This window comes from Vidua macroura, chromosome 17, assembly GCF_024509145.1.
Source record: "Vidua macroura isolate BioBank_ID:100142 chromosome 17, ASM2450914v1, whole genome shotgun sequence".
In the NCBI taxonomy this organism is placed as follows: domain Eukaryota; kingdom Metazoa; phylum Chordata; class Aves; order Passeriformes; family Viduidae; genus Vidua; species Vidua macroura.
Genome location: NC_071587.1, coordinates 7,874,437 through 7,888,499, shown reverse-complemented (window position 1 = coordinate 7,888,499; position 14,063 = coordinate 7,874,437). Strand labels below are relative to the sequence as shown.

The following is a 14,063-nucleotide window of genomic DNA, read 5'->3' as shown; positions in this document are numbered from 1 at the left end:
ACCCACACTGGAATACAAGGATTCTTCAAAAAATTTAAAGGTTTTATGCAGTTAGTAACTGGAGAATGAGAGGCTTGGGGGAAGTGTGTTGGCACTCAAGGATGAATGACCCTGTGGCAGTGTGGGTCCTTGGAAATGGTGAGCTCAGGCATGGCTCCATTCTGCTCAAGTTTCAGCTTTTTCTTCCCTTCTTGCGAGGATCTTTGTGTAGCTGTGGCAGAGGTTGGCCCAAAAGCTTGATCTAATCACCTAGTCTGCCTTCAGCCACATTTTTCTGATTTTGCTGATAGCCCCGTGTCACTGAGCTGAGAGTTACAGGACAGCCAGAAAAAAATGCTGTCACTGCTGCTGTGACAATTTGCAGGAATGACTGGAGCACAGGGACATGTCAGCATCCTCTTATTGAAAATGAAAATCCATGTGGATCTGACCTGTCTGTCTTAACCCCATTTCTGTCATGGAGGGGCTGTTCCATGTGATCTGCTACTGGATGGGGACATCACAAAACCTCAGATGTGCTGTCAGGGAGCCCTTGTGTTTCCTCGAGTACCAGCTCTGGAGAAGGCAGTGTGTGGGCAGTAGAAGCAGCAAATATTTATGATGAGTCAGGGGGAAGCTGGAATGATGATGAGCTGCTGAAGAATGTGAAGGCAAGCAGGATCATGAGGCCGTGGAACTGGAGCAGCCACCGATGCCTGAAGGATGAAGCAGCTGGATTTCCCTGATGGCCCTACATGGCCTCTTCTGCCTTGAGAAAGGGGTTGTGTGCCTGACAGCTTGGCAGTATTTTTTTCCCTAATGGTATCATTTGGGTCTAATAAAAGACATTACATCTTCCCCCAGACACGGCCTCTTGTATTCCCCATGCACTGCAAACAGGGGCAGGAGCTGTGCCTCCAAGGGCCTGGGGTGTTTGTATGAGCTTGGAGTCACCCACCAGGTTCTCACGGGCTGGAGTGTGGGACCTGTTCTCTTAATTAGGAGGGAAGTGGTGACATGGTGGGAAAACTACTCTAGTGTATAAAGTATAAAAATCATGTCCTGAAGGAGCTGGATGTTTGAGAGGATGGGATTTGGCCAAGGCTTCAGCAGGAAAATGATGGCAGGTGATTTTTCTGCTGGGGAAAACAAATTTACAAGATAGGAGCAACAGACTGGGATTTAACTAAGTGCTGTTGCAACACCTCCCTTTAGAGTCAGGGTACTTTGAGAAACTGATGTAAAATCTTATGTTCTCTGTGTGGATTTTGCAAAAAACATTTTTGTATTCCAGTACTCAAAACTCATCACCCTTACATGCATGCCTTGAGAGCAAGGACTGGGAGGAGGAGAGAGGAGATCTGGATACAAAATCTTCATCTGCTCTTCTAGTTGGGCTGTACTCAATTTGTCATCAAAATAATCTGCTGAACACAGACTAGGGCTGGAACTTAAAGGCAGCCAATGTTTTCCTGGACTTTCATGTTGATTGCAAGATCAAATTATCTGGTGAATAAAATCTTATGAAAAAGCTTGATGATGCTCTCAAAACACAATTTTGCTTCTCCACTGGGAAACCTTTGCAGCTGCTTGTGTGACCTAGCCTGGCAAGAACTCCTGGACCTGGGCAGGTCCTGGTGCTCCTGCTGGTGGCCACATCACTCCGGATGCTCTTTTAATGATGGTGGGGTTTTTCCTTGTCTTTCCCCATCACCTTGCTGACACCTGTCATGACACAATGGCAGCTCATGGTGGAAGCCCTGGTTCTGATGGAAGCAGTTAAGCCAGGCAGCCCGACTGGTTTGTGTTTCAGCAGCATGGCTGGGATTCAGGTGGGGATGTTGTTCAGCCTTCCCTGCTGCTCGATTTAGCTGGGGTGTAGGGTTTCCCGGGAATGGGCCGGCTTTGCCCCCGCAGAGCCTCCCTTCCCAGGGTAAACGTAAAGGTTAAAGTGTACTGCTGCAGTTGTGACAACGGTGTCGCCAGGGAACAGCGTGCTTGAGGCGCTGCCAGATAGCCCCAGGACAGGCTGTTTCCCAGCTGCAGCCAATGTAGGCTCTGGCTTCTGTTCCTGAATGGGAAGGGAGGAAAAAAAAACCCCAAGCCCAGGCTGAGAAGCCTGGATGGTGGCTGGTTTGCAGAGCCCCAGGGCGCTGTGCTGCTCCTTGGGCGTGTGGTTTTGGACCAAGGCATCTGAAATCCTGGGGTGTGACAGATACTGCCCTTCAATTCTACAATTCCTTCTTCCCAAAGGTCTGATTTCAGCTTATTTCTCTCTGCCCACAAATGAACTTTATCTGTGATAATGCCAAACCGTGGAACCCCATTGCCTCTGTAAAGCCACTGCTCCCCAGTACCTGCACCCAGGGCTTTGCTTCCTCACCTTGTGCCAGGAATTTGTGCCCAGACCAACCTTGCTCCCAGGGAGTGTGGAAGACTGCAAGCATCCCAGAAAAGCTGGCTGGTGTCCAGCTGCTTGCTCCTGCTCTCCTTGGAGAATTTTATCCCAGTATCCACCACACCAAGAGCTCCAAGGGGGCTGTGGGGCATGGCTCTGGCTCATGGGCTCCTGCCTCATGCTTGGGCATGGATGTGCTTCTTCCACCTCGGGTTTGCCAGGAGGGTGCAGAGCCAAAGGCTGGCGGAGTGGTGGCAGTATGTGCCTGAAGTGACACTGGTGGCCTCCAGGTGCCTGGCAGCCCTCGGCTGGAGGAGGAGAGAGGCAATTCCAAACTGTATGTTGGCGATGACAGTTGATGGGCAGAGGCCGTGCTTGGCCAGGCACAGCATCTGGCCAGTTATTCCTGACTGTAGCCCTACAGTGGCCAAGGTGGGGGACTCCCACTCATCACAGGCGTGGTGGCTGTGCCAGCGTGTGTGTCATTGTCACCAATAACTGTGGCTGCTGGTGATGCTCCAACCTCTGCTTGTACACAACTGCATCAACACATCAGTGAGCTGGAGCTGTGTGCCTGCTCCTGCATTATCCCTGCTGGTCCTCATCACATTCCAAGTCCTGCCATGGATTTCAGGAAAGGAGCTGGCCTGGTTAAAGCCACAAATCCCATCTGTGAAGGCTGGAGCGGGACAACTCTCTCAGGAGTATCTGCTCAGGAGTCCCCAGCGGTGTTCCACTGAGCAAGTGTTGCTCTTGCATTGAGGTGTTGACGGTGGGTGCCTCAGGCCAGGGCAGGGACAGGTGGGACAGCAGCACCTCAAGGACAGAGGAACAGCTGTGTTCCCATCCTGGCTTTTCTCAATTTCAATGCCACATGTGAACCACTGGCAAAGTCTGACCCCAGGCTGTGGCACATAGATGCTGGTGGCTCACTGGGAGCTGGGATTTGCCAACGTGGAGCAGCAGCACTGCCTGAGCAGTGTTGGTCCTCCTGAAAGGTGCTGCAGGCAAATCGAGCACTGCTCTTGGAGGGCTGCTGCTGCTTGTTGGTTGACTCAGCTCCATCATGGGTGGCACTGGGCAGAGCAGCCTCCCCACCTCCTTTGCTGTAGCCTCCAGCCCTGCCACAGGTAAGGTTTAAACTAAGGAGAAAGCAAAGCAAGGTTTAAGCAGCCAGGTTTGGTGTCTGGCAGGACCTGAGCTTTGTGTGGCTGTGGGGTGGGAAACTGGGAGGCAGGACCAGGCTGGCAGCTGACAGGGGCTGAGGCTGGAGGAGCCCAGGGTAACCTCAGCCTCCCTGGGGACACCTGGCCAGCCTGGGCCTGGGGAGAGTCACACTCCTCCAGAAAATGCCAGGATTCAGCCCCATGCAGTGCCTGAGGTGTGTCCTGGGGTGCAGCACCCCAGAAAGAACTGGCAGTGCTGTGCTACGGGCATTAGCACCCATATACACAGCCCAACCCCTCTGGAGCCTCCAGCTCCTCTGTTTCTTTCCCTGATTCCCAAAACACTTGATTTTGCAGAAAGTCTTTCAACTGTTCCTAGGGAAGGCTGCAGCTGCTGGCCAGTGCCCAGCTCCCAGCTGCTGTCCCCTTCATCAAGGCCCAGTGGCAGTGCCCAGAGGTGCCACATCATACCCACAGAGCGCACGGTCCTTTGGAGCCGCTCTCCCAAAGGGCCAGTGCCAGTGGGCAGAGCTGGCCACAGCTCACCAGCACAGGGACCAGCACCATCACCAGCTGCTCCTGGCCACCATCCCCGTGGGTTGGCCAGTGGCCACCTTGTGTCACCTGTGGGCACTTTGGAGGGCCTTAGCCACCTGAATCCTGTGCAGCTCACCCAGGCCACCCCCATGGGATGGTTTTGGGGTGCTACTGCGTCTAGTGCCAGCCCTCCCTGTGGTGCTGTGCTGGAGCGGGAGGCAAGTCCATCCCTTCCCCCTGCCCCTTGTCTGTGTGTCCCCAGCCCACGGGGGACAGGCAAGAGTGGCGTGTCCTTTGAACGGGCTCCAGCAGTAACAGGTGCTGGGAAAGGCGAAGTGGGCCGGCTCCCGCTGCTGTAAAGGATCCTCCTCTGCCTGGCTAATCCGGCTCCGTTACACCCGGGATAGAAGAGGCTGCTCCCTCCGGCGCTGCCACAGTGCGGATGCTGCCCCCCTGACCACCCACTGCTCCAGGACCCAGGTAACGGGGCCGGGGGGGTCTCCACGGCTTCTGACTTGGGGCGTGGTCATAGGGGGTCCTGCGGATAGTGGAGACCCCAGCCCTGGGAAGAACACCTCCATCCCCACGGGCTTCCTGTGCTGAGCTGTGGGATGTGGGAACGCTCTCCCAGGGACTGCTCTGCTCACCTCCTGTTCCAGTAGACCAGCAAGCAACTTCCCTGTTACTGGGATGGTCACTGCTGGATTTATTCTGGGGCTGGGCTGTCCTGGGCTCTGGACAGCTACACAGGGAGGTGTTTTGGGACAGGGTGAGGAAAGATGACCGGGCACAGGAGAGTAGTGGAGCCCAGGGCAGAACAGCCCAGGGGATTTGGGGATCAGGTGCTGGGCTGGAGGCCAGTGTAGGTACAGGTACCAACAGGTGCCCTTGGCAGAGCTGGTTACCCCTGGGCAGGGGCACGAGCAGCACTGGAAGCTGCTGGGTGAGGGGTTTGTGGCCCCTGAGCAGATGGGGTTTGCCTGCATGGCTGGACCTCCTGTGTGGTTCAGGGGGAGCAATGGTGCGACCGTGCCGGGAATGCTTACCTCTCCTGATCCCCACTGCCAGCCCGGGGCCAGAGCCGCTGTCTCCTGCCCTGCCATGGTGGGATGTGGCCTTGAATTGTCACCCTGACCGCGCCGCGCTGGCTGTTTGCACGTCGGAGGCCCCAGGCACCCGGTGACAGGTGCCGGGGTCAGGCCATCGATCAGTCACCGCGGGGCAGATATCGGGGCACAATGGGACGGTGCCGGGACTGGTGGCCACGTGGGGTCCCTGGATCGGTGCCACCAGCCCGGGAGCCGCCGGCTGGGCGGCGGGGGCACAATTCCCGGCTGCATGGCAGCAGCTCATCCCTGCAGCAGCTCACCCCTGCAGGAGCAGAGCCGCTCCCGGAGTCCTGCCGTCCCCTCTGCAGGGCGTCGGGTCCGGCGAGCCCTCAGCTGCTGCTTTCTCTCCCGCAGGAGCCTCGCCGAACCGGGAGCACCGCAGGGCAGCCGCCTCCTGCCTGGAGTGTCCCATGGAGCGGGGTGGAGACGCGGGTGGTGCCGACACTGGGGGGGCTGGCGGCACGGCCCCCCCCGAGGCCGAGGGCAGCGCAGAGCCTGCAGCTCCCCAGGCTGCCCAGCCCCAAGGGGGGACAGCGCCAGCCGCCACCGTGGCACAGGACAAAGGCACAGATGAGCCTGGGCAGGAGAAGGCTGGTGGAGGGATGACAGAGCCGGAGCAGGAGACAGCCCTGGCTGCTCCAGAGCTCCAGGGTGGACGGGAAGCAGTTCCAGGAGAGGAGGCCTTGGCTGTGCAGCATGACGGAGGACAGGCAGCGTCTGATGAAGGGCAGGCAGCATCCACCGGGGAGAAGGTGCTGGCTGCCACTGAGGCCCAGGGTGTAGGGAAGGATGAGAAAGAGAAGCCTGGGAAGAAGAAAGCTCCAGCTGCAGGAGAGCTTGAAGGAGGAAAGGCTTCAGCTGCTGCAAAAGATAAGGATGGAGGGAAGGATGAGCCCATGGAGGGGAAGAGCCAGGCTGTAACTGAGGCACAGGATGGAGGAAAGGACAAGCCCAAGAAGGAGGAAGCACCTGGTGCGTCAGGGGCTGAGATTGGTGGAAAAGCAGAGTCCACTGAGGAGAAGGCTCTGGCTGCAGCAAACTCTGAAGGAGGGAAGGCAAAACCTGTGGACGAGACAGCCCTGGCTGCAGCTCAGGCTCAGGATGGAGGCAAAGGAGAGCCTGCAAAAGAGAAGATCACAGTGGTTGCAAAACAGGAGGTCCCAGCCACTGCTAAAGCTCTGGATGAAGGGAAGCAAGATGCAAAGGCAGAGCAAGCCCCAGCTGATACCAAGCCTGCAAAGGAGAAAACCACAGCTGCTGCAAAGGAGAAGGCCCCGAATGCTGCAAAGGCTCAGAGTGGGAAGAATAAAGAGGTAAAGGCAGAAAAGGCCCCAGCAGTTAAAAAGGCTCCAGATGGAAGCAAAGAGGAGCCCACAAAGGAGAAGCCTCCAGCTCCAGTGAAAGAAAAAGCCCCAGATTCAGTGAAGGAGAAAGCCCCAGATTCAGTGAAGGAGAAAGCCATAATTCCTGCAAAGGAGAAAGCTCCAGATGCTGCTAAGGCTCAGGATGGAGAGAAGGCAACAGCAAAGGCAGAGAAAACACCAGCTGAAAAAATGGCTCAAGGTGGAGGCAAAAAAGAGCTTGCAGAGGAGAAGTCCCCAGCAGATGTGAAGGTGCAGGATGGAGGGAAGAAAACTACAAAGGTGGAAAAATCCACAGTTGCATCAAAGGCTGGGGATGAAGGGAAAGATTCTAAAAAGGAGAAGGTCCCGGCTACTGCAAAGGCTCAGGATGGAGGGAAGAAAGCTGCAGAGGTGGAGCCTCCCACACCTGGAGCAGAGGCTGGGGATGGGGCTGTGGAGCCCACGGAGGCAGCGGCCATGGCTGTTGTGAAGGCTCAGGGTGAAGGGGAGGAAGTGTCCAAGGGGACAGAGGGACAGCCACCAACGATTCCTGAGGCCCCACGCCCTGCTCTGCTGCAGAGCCTGAGCTGCCCGGCTGCCTGCCACAGGTACCCACACCCTCCTGGGATGGGGGGATCCCCCTCACTGCTCCAGGGAGCCCTGGGTCTCTGGGTGCTGGGCTCGGGAGCTGCTGGCTGGGCTCTGCTCACCTCCCACTCCTGCTTCCAGGGAGGAGCGGCCCTGGGCAGAGGTGGCAGAGATGGAGACAATAGAAGAGGAGTCCACGATGGTGGAGCTGAAAGAGGGTCCGACAGAGCCTGGCTCTGGCCCACCAGCCCTGGGGGACCTGCAGCCCCTGGAACCCCCCAGTACCCCTCAGGAGAGGACATTGCCCAGTGCCACAGCGCAGCCCCCGGATCCTGCTGGGGTGGTGGAGCAGCCTGGACCTGGGGTGCAACCATCTTTGACAGAGGCAAAGCCACCCCCCAGCCCCTACCTCACCCCCGACTTTGGGAAGGAAGACCCTTTTGAGATACTGGGTAAGGTCGTGAGGTAGCTGCCTTTTCCTTATCCCCCGGACACTCTGTGGAGTGACAGCTGGGGAACCCCTGGCCCTGTCTGCTGCCCACACTGCCCTCTGTGCTGCCAGCTCCTGTCCTTGGCTTGTCACCTGCCCGGTGGCCTCCGAGCTCCCCTTTCACTGTAAACAGGGCTAAATACGTCACGTCCCTTCCTGGCCTGCTCTGGCCACTCTGACTGTGAGGAAGAGGAGCCTGGGGAGTGACAGTGACTGTCTGGCCGGTGGCAGGGGACAGCATGTCCTCATATCCTGCACCACTGTCCTTGTGGGGATAGCAGGGCTTGGGGGCAGTGGGTGCTTGTGGGGATCCCTGTGAGGCTGGGTCCTGCTCTCCTCTGGGAAAGGGTGGCTCAGGAATGTGTGCACGGGGTGCTCCTGAGTGGGATCTGTCCTGGGAGGGCAAGCAGGAGGTGGTGGCATGGAGGGGGATTGGCCTAGAGAAGGTGGCAGACCATGACATGGCCTGGAAAGGGTAAATGTGACATGTGGGTTGGTGGGGGTGGATGTCATCAAGTAAGGTGGGTGCCATGCATTGGGATGGGTGCCATGAAGGAGGGTGGGTGCCATGGAGCAGAGTGCCATGGAGGGGACTGGGTGCCATGGAGCAGGGTTCCATGGAGCAGGGTTGGTGCCATGCAGCAGGGCAATGCTGTGGGCAGTAGTGAGGATAATAACCCTTCAGGGGTTGCTGCATTATCCAGTGCAGCCCCAGCCTGGGGCTGTGAACCTCCGGCTCACAGCCCAGCACTCAGTACCTGGCCACATCCTCTACCCACAGGCTTGGCTGGGTGCCTGTCTTCACTCCACATCAGGGCAGCCCAGGGTACCCAGAGTCGGGTCCCCTGGACAGCAGATTCCCTTCTCAGCTCATCCTTTGTCTTTGGCAGACGATGTCCCTCCGCCGCCAGCGCCCTTCGCTCATCGCACCGTCACCCTGCGCTCCGCCAGCGTCAGCTCCCAGTTCAGCCTCAACTCCAAGGACATCCTGGGGGGGTAAGGAGGGGCCCCAGTACTTCTCCTGGCACTGTCCCAAGCTGCCCTCCAGCCTTGGGCAGTGGCCTTGTTTCGGTGGTCGTGATGGGTGGGTGCCTCGGGCAGTGCAGAGCAGCACCACAGTGCGGTGTGAGGGTCCCCAGCAGCCCTGGGTGGGGGCACTTCTCCCTCTCTCCCTTCCTCCTTCCCTGCACAGGGGCAAGTTTGGTGAAGTCCACACGTGCACAGAGAAGGAGACGGGGCTCAAGCTGGCAGCCAAAGTGATCCGGAAGCAGGGAGCAAAGGACAAGGTCTGGACGATGCCGGGCAGGTGGTGGCAGTGTTACACTCTGTGTGCCCTTGGTGTGGGGACACAGCCTGTCCCAGTGGCACAGCCAGGGCTGACACGCCCGCACTGGGGCTCCTTCTGCAGGAGATGGTGCTGCTGGAGATCGACGTGATGAACCAGCTGAACCACCACAATCTCATCCAGCTCTATGATGCCATAGAAACGCCCCGGGAGATCATCCTCTTCATGGAATTGTGAGTGCCTGTGCCTGCCTTGGGGCTGTCCAACCCCAAAGTGCTCCATCCCACTCTGGCTCTGCTCAGCGCCCCCATGGTAGAGCTGGGCCAGAGTCCTCAGGAGGGCAACGAGCTCTACAGGAGGATGGCTTGGGGCAGGGAGTCCCCCCAGAGTGACCCCATGGTGCATCCCCATGCAGTGTGGAGGGTGGTGAGCTCTTTGAGCGGATCATCGACGACGACTACCACCTGACGGAGGTGGACTGCATGGTGTTCGTCCGGCAGATCTGCGAGGGCATCCGCTTCATGCACCACATGGGCGTCCTTCACCTCGACCTCAAGGTGCGGGGCGGGGGCTGACAGTTGCAGGGCCAAGGGTGACAGCAGGACACTGGCTAGCTGTGGGAGGGATGCCTGTGGGTCAGCATTGCTCTGGTGGGGGTCAGCTGCAGGACCCATGGGCTGCTGGATCTGTGCAGTGGGGATGTCCTCTCTTGGTGGTGGGGCAACGGTCATCCTGTCCCCACAGCCTGAGAACATCCTCTGTGTCGCTGCCACCGGGCACATGGTGAAGATCATCGACTTTGGGCTGGCTCGAAGGTGAGGTTTTCTTTCTCAGCTCTGTCCCTCCTCCCTGTTCCCCTTCCACCCTTCATCTCTGTGTGCCTTTGGGTACCAGGAGCCCCAGGACCTGCTCTAGGCCATTATTTTGGCTACAGCACTCCCTGACTAGCTGGGGAGGGCAGCATCTGCTGAGAGAGGGGCAGTAGTTTGGGGGAGCAGCCTGTCCCCCTTCTGCTGACTTGCACCCCTCCTCGGCTGCAGGTACAATCCCAATGAGAAGCTGAAAGTGAACTTTGGCACCCCTGAATTCCTCTCCCCTGAGGTGGTCAACTATGAGCAGGTCTCCTACTCCACGGACATGTGGAGCATGGGCGTCATCACCTACATGCTGTACGTCAGGGCTGGGCAGGGGCTGCCAGTGCCATGCTGGGGACCTGTGGTGCTGGGGCACAGCTCCTCTGTGTGCAGAGTTGTCCCCAGGCACCTGGCTGCTTGGTGGCAGGTGGGGGGTCCTGGATGGGGAGATGGCTGTGTGGGGCTGGGGGGGAGGAAGAGGCTCAGCCTGGCTTCAGGCAGGACAGTGGCAGCACATCCCTGGAGCATCCCTGGCCAGACTGGCTCTGTTCCAGGGGGTCTGGGAGGTGATGAAGCCTGAGAGCACCTGACTCCTCACCTCTCTGCACCCCCAGGCTCAGCGGCCTCTCTCCCTTCTTGGGTGACGATGACACCGAGACACTCAACAACGTCCTGGCTGCCAACTGGTACTTCGATGAGGAGACCTTTGAGAGTGTCTCCAATGAGGCCAAGGACTTCGTCTCCAACCTCATCATCAAGGATAAGAGGTATGAGGCTGGCAGTGGCCATGGGGTCCTGGGATGGGCATCCCCAGAGCTGGCTCGGGTACCACATGCTGCCTCTTCACCAGGGCCAGCAGCATCCCCTGGGTCCAGGACTGAATTAACCCCATGGGGCTCTGCCCCACTCTGATTGTCCCCAACAGAGCCCTGTATCTCTGCAGGGACACCTGTCCCAAGCAGGATGTGCTGGACCCCTCAGCATCCTGCCCTGCCCCACCAGTCCCTGGGCACATCCTTCCATCTGGTTCTTCCCTGCAGGGCTATGGGGTTTTGGGGCTCTGGAGTGGCTGGAGATGAGGGTGGTAGGGGGTGAGGGGCTTGATCAGGGCTGATGTGGGCTCATCTTTCTCCCAGTGCCCGGATGAGTGCTGACCAGTGCCTGCAGCATCCCTGGCTCAATAATCTGGCAGAAAAGGCCAAACGCTCCAACCGGCGGCTCAAGTCCCAAGTGCTGCTCAAGAAATACGTCATGAGGCGGCGCTGGAAGGTGCGGGGTCCGGCAAGGGCATGAGGGTCAGCAGCTTCTGAGGGGGCTGGGAGGGGGCTGCCAGACTCTGCCTGTCCTGGTGGATGGCATCTGGAGCATGGAGAATGGCTCCATCTCGCTGTGCTGCTGGCAGCTGGGACACAGGGCTGGGGACCCTTGAGCGTGGATGCCCCTGAGGTAACACCCCATCAAGCATAGGTCCCTTTGTGGTGGTCATTCCTGAGCCCATCCCAAGAGCAGCTTTTAGGGGCAGGAGTAGTGTTGGGCCCTAGAGCGGGGTCTGGCTCAACCTTTGGTGCCGCGGCCCTTGCCAGATGAGAATTTTTCCTCTTCCCTTTCACAGAAAAATTTCATTGGGGTGTGCGCTGCCAACCGCTTCAGGAAGATCACCAGCTCAGGGTCCCTGACAGCGCTGGGCATCTGAGCTGGGCTCCCAGGAGAGCCAAGGCCAGAAAGGAACCACTTGAGAGGGACCCCCACCAGTCTGGAGCAGCTCTGTCGAGCTGGTCCCACTGCGCTCAGGACCACATCACTGCCCAGTCTCAGACTGTGAGGCTGCTCCGGAGTGAAGGTTTCTGATCTCAGCTCTGGCCCTGGCCTGGCTGCGTGATGCCTGACCTGCAGCATCTCTGCTCTGCTCACACTTCCTTCTCGTGCCCTCGGAGGAGGAAGGCCATTCCGGTGTGATCCTGCTGCCTCGGCCACCTGGTGCTTGCTGCTTTTTGGACTCAGAATGTGCCCTCTCTGCCTGTAAATGCCGCAGCCCTGCCTGCTTTCACTGCCGCTGGCCCCTGCACTGCCCGGCCTCCCTTCCCAGCTCTGTGGCTCGGCGATGATGCTGGAGAGCACCGCGGACCCTCACCCTGGTGTTTTGGCACCGGAGCCGGGGCTCAAGCACCTCCTCCTGGCCAGCTGGGCATGTGGGAGCGGAGCTGGCCCCGAGCTGCTGCTCGCACAGGAAGGGAGGAAGCAGCAAGCACGCTTCCAGCGGCGTCCCCAGCTGGGAGCCAACGAGGAAAGAAGGAGGCTTTGTGTTCCTCCTGCCCTCCCTGCCCTTCGGTTCTGCCAGCGGGGGAAAAACACAACCTCTGCTTCACCCGTCCCCGGCAGATCGCGATGAGCGAGGCGGGCTAATGCAGAGCAGCTGGCCCGCGCTCCCCGCTCCGGCCGGCACCGCTCACCCGACCACCAACACACCGGAACTGCTCCGCCGCTCCGGCCGCGGCCGCCAGCTCCCCGCCCCGTGCGGGGGCTCCGCGGGACCTGCTGGGACTGGGGAGAGGGGTGCTGCTCCAGCTCCCGTGCCTTGTCCCGATCCCCGTCCTCTCTGCCTGCCCTGCTTGGGCCTCCCCGGTGCTGCCAGAGGATGGGCATCCCCTGGGATTTGCAGCATCCAGCCTTGCCCACTGCAGGAGGGGATGGGGGTTGGCAAGAGGTCCCCCAGCTTTGGCTTTTGCCATGGCTAAGCCGCCCCAAGTCAAGGCTGTGTGTTTGCTGTGGGGCTGCCTCTGCCCTCTGTGCCTGTTGGAAAAACACTGGGGACAGACACGGGGAATCATTGCTGCTCACCCCACAGTGGCTGCAGCAAGGGAAGGGGCTTCAGCCTTGTCCCCACCAGGCAGAAGCCACGGCTGGTGGGACCCTGCCTCATAATGGAGCCCTCCACAGCGCCCACCTTCTTGTAAATAAATGTACAGGTCTGCCCACAGCCCACACCTGCCACTCCCCAGGGGGCTGGGGAGGCCCTACTCCCACCTGTGGGGCCTGACAGTCACAGGATAAGTGAGATGGGAAGCAGAATCTCATCTCTGTGGTAGAGGGGAATGGGTCCAGGCTGTGCCGTGGACAGGGACCACCTGGTACATCCTGGGCAGGGCTGTGCAGGCATAGCGCCAAGGGTTTCTGGGCTACACACCCAACAGCTCTGAGCACTGGGGATGGGGGAAGGGAAAATGACTGGATGGATGGGTGGATGGATCAGCTGTCAGTCAGATGTGTCCTCACATCTTCGGCATCTGCTCATATTGGGTGGGATGCCCAGGCAAGGGCAGGTGGGTGCTGGTGCCCCTTTGCCCAGGGGAGCTGTGGCTGGCCCTGAAGTGGTTAAGGCTGCCAGAGCCCAGACTCCGGCTCCCGCCGCAGGCGTCCCTCCCAGCCGCTTCCTGCCGGCAGCCTTTGACCGGTTCCTGTCGGTGACCACCCCGCAGGCCTGGACGCCAGCGCAGCCCCATCTGGTTTGAGTTACGCTCCACGGCGGTGACGTCTCCTTCCTGTCTGGCCCCAGGAGCCGCGCGTCGCCCCGGTCCCGGCCCTGGCCCCGGACGGCCACAGGGGCTGCAGGGCCCTGCTGTGGGGTGGCCATGGGGCTTCCAGATGGACCATCAGCCCCGGACATTCCTGGCACCCTAAGCTGCTGTAGGGGATCAGTTCCTAGGCTGTGAACACAGCCCTGTGTGTGCACATCTGTGGTAGAGGGATGCACAGACACCACCAGCACAACCCAGGGTGTGGGACCCCTACCCCACAGCCCAGTTTGTTTTCTCCAGTCCCCTCCTTCTTACCCTGGGACCCTACAGAGACACACACTGGGGCTGCATGAGTGGGGCCACAGGGCTGACACCCATGGAAGTAGCTGTGATCCCATCCTATGCTCCCAGCTGACAGCTCATGAGCCCCTGAAGTTGCTTGGAGTGGACTGGACACACTGGGGCCAAATTCTCCTGGTCCAGCACAGGCCACGGCGGCCAGGTCCATCCCTTATGTGTGGGGTCCTCATCACCCCCACGGATGCACGGTGCAGTCTGGATGTGCACACATGTGTCCTCAGCATCCATCCCCGGAGCGTGGAGCAGCACACGTTCCCCGTGCACCCTGTCCCTGCGGCACCCACCCTGCCTGCAGAAACAAGGATCCCCGCAGGCAGTGCAGGGAGGCGAGGGGAGCGGGCAGACCTCCGGCACCTGGCAGCACCGCCGGCAGCGGCAGCAGGTTCGCCCCGTGACCGGGTGCAGCAAGTCCCGGCCACGGCACGGCCCAGGATGGGAG

At 59.5% G+C, this 14,063-nt stretch overlaps 1 protein-coding gene across 1 annotated transcript; it reads left to right on the top strand.

The window, feature by feature from the left end:
- Window positions 1-5,599: 5,599 nt before the first annotated feature.
- Window positions 5,600-12,772, top strand: MYLK2 (myosin light chain kinase 2). The gene is made up of 11 exons (XM_053992935.1): window positions 5,600-7,140; window positions 7,262-7,572; window positions 8,501-8,606; window positions 8,803-8,896; window positions 9,019-9,128; window positions 9,311-9,452; window positions 9,640-9,710; window positions 9,936-10,064; window positions 10,364-10,516; window positions 10,886-11,018; window positions 11,362-12,772. The coding sequence occupies exons 1-11, from the start codon at window positions 5,600-5,602 to the stop codon at window positions 11,440-11,442; spliced, it is 2,871 nt and encodes a 956-aa protein (XP_053848910.1). The 3' UTR covers window positions 11,443-12,772.
- Window positions 12,773-14,063: the final 1,291 nt, after the last annotated feature.

Bases quoted from the DNA above. Each gene is read 5' to 3' on its own strand.
- MYLK2 (XM_053992935.1), top strand. From the start codon at position 5,600: ATGGAGCGGGGTGGAGACGCGGGTGGTGCCGACACTGGGGGGGCTGGC. The intron at 8,897-9,018 runs GTCTGGACGATG...CTCCTTCTGCAG, and splicing joins AGCAGGGAGCAAAGGACAAG to GAGATGGTGCTGCTGGAGAT. The intron at 9,129-9,310 runs GTGAGTGCCTGT...ATCCCCATGCAG, and splicing joins ATCATCCTCTTCATGGAATT to TGTGGAGGGTGGTGAGCTCT.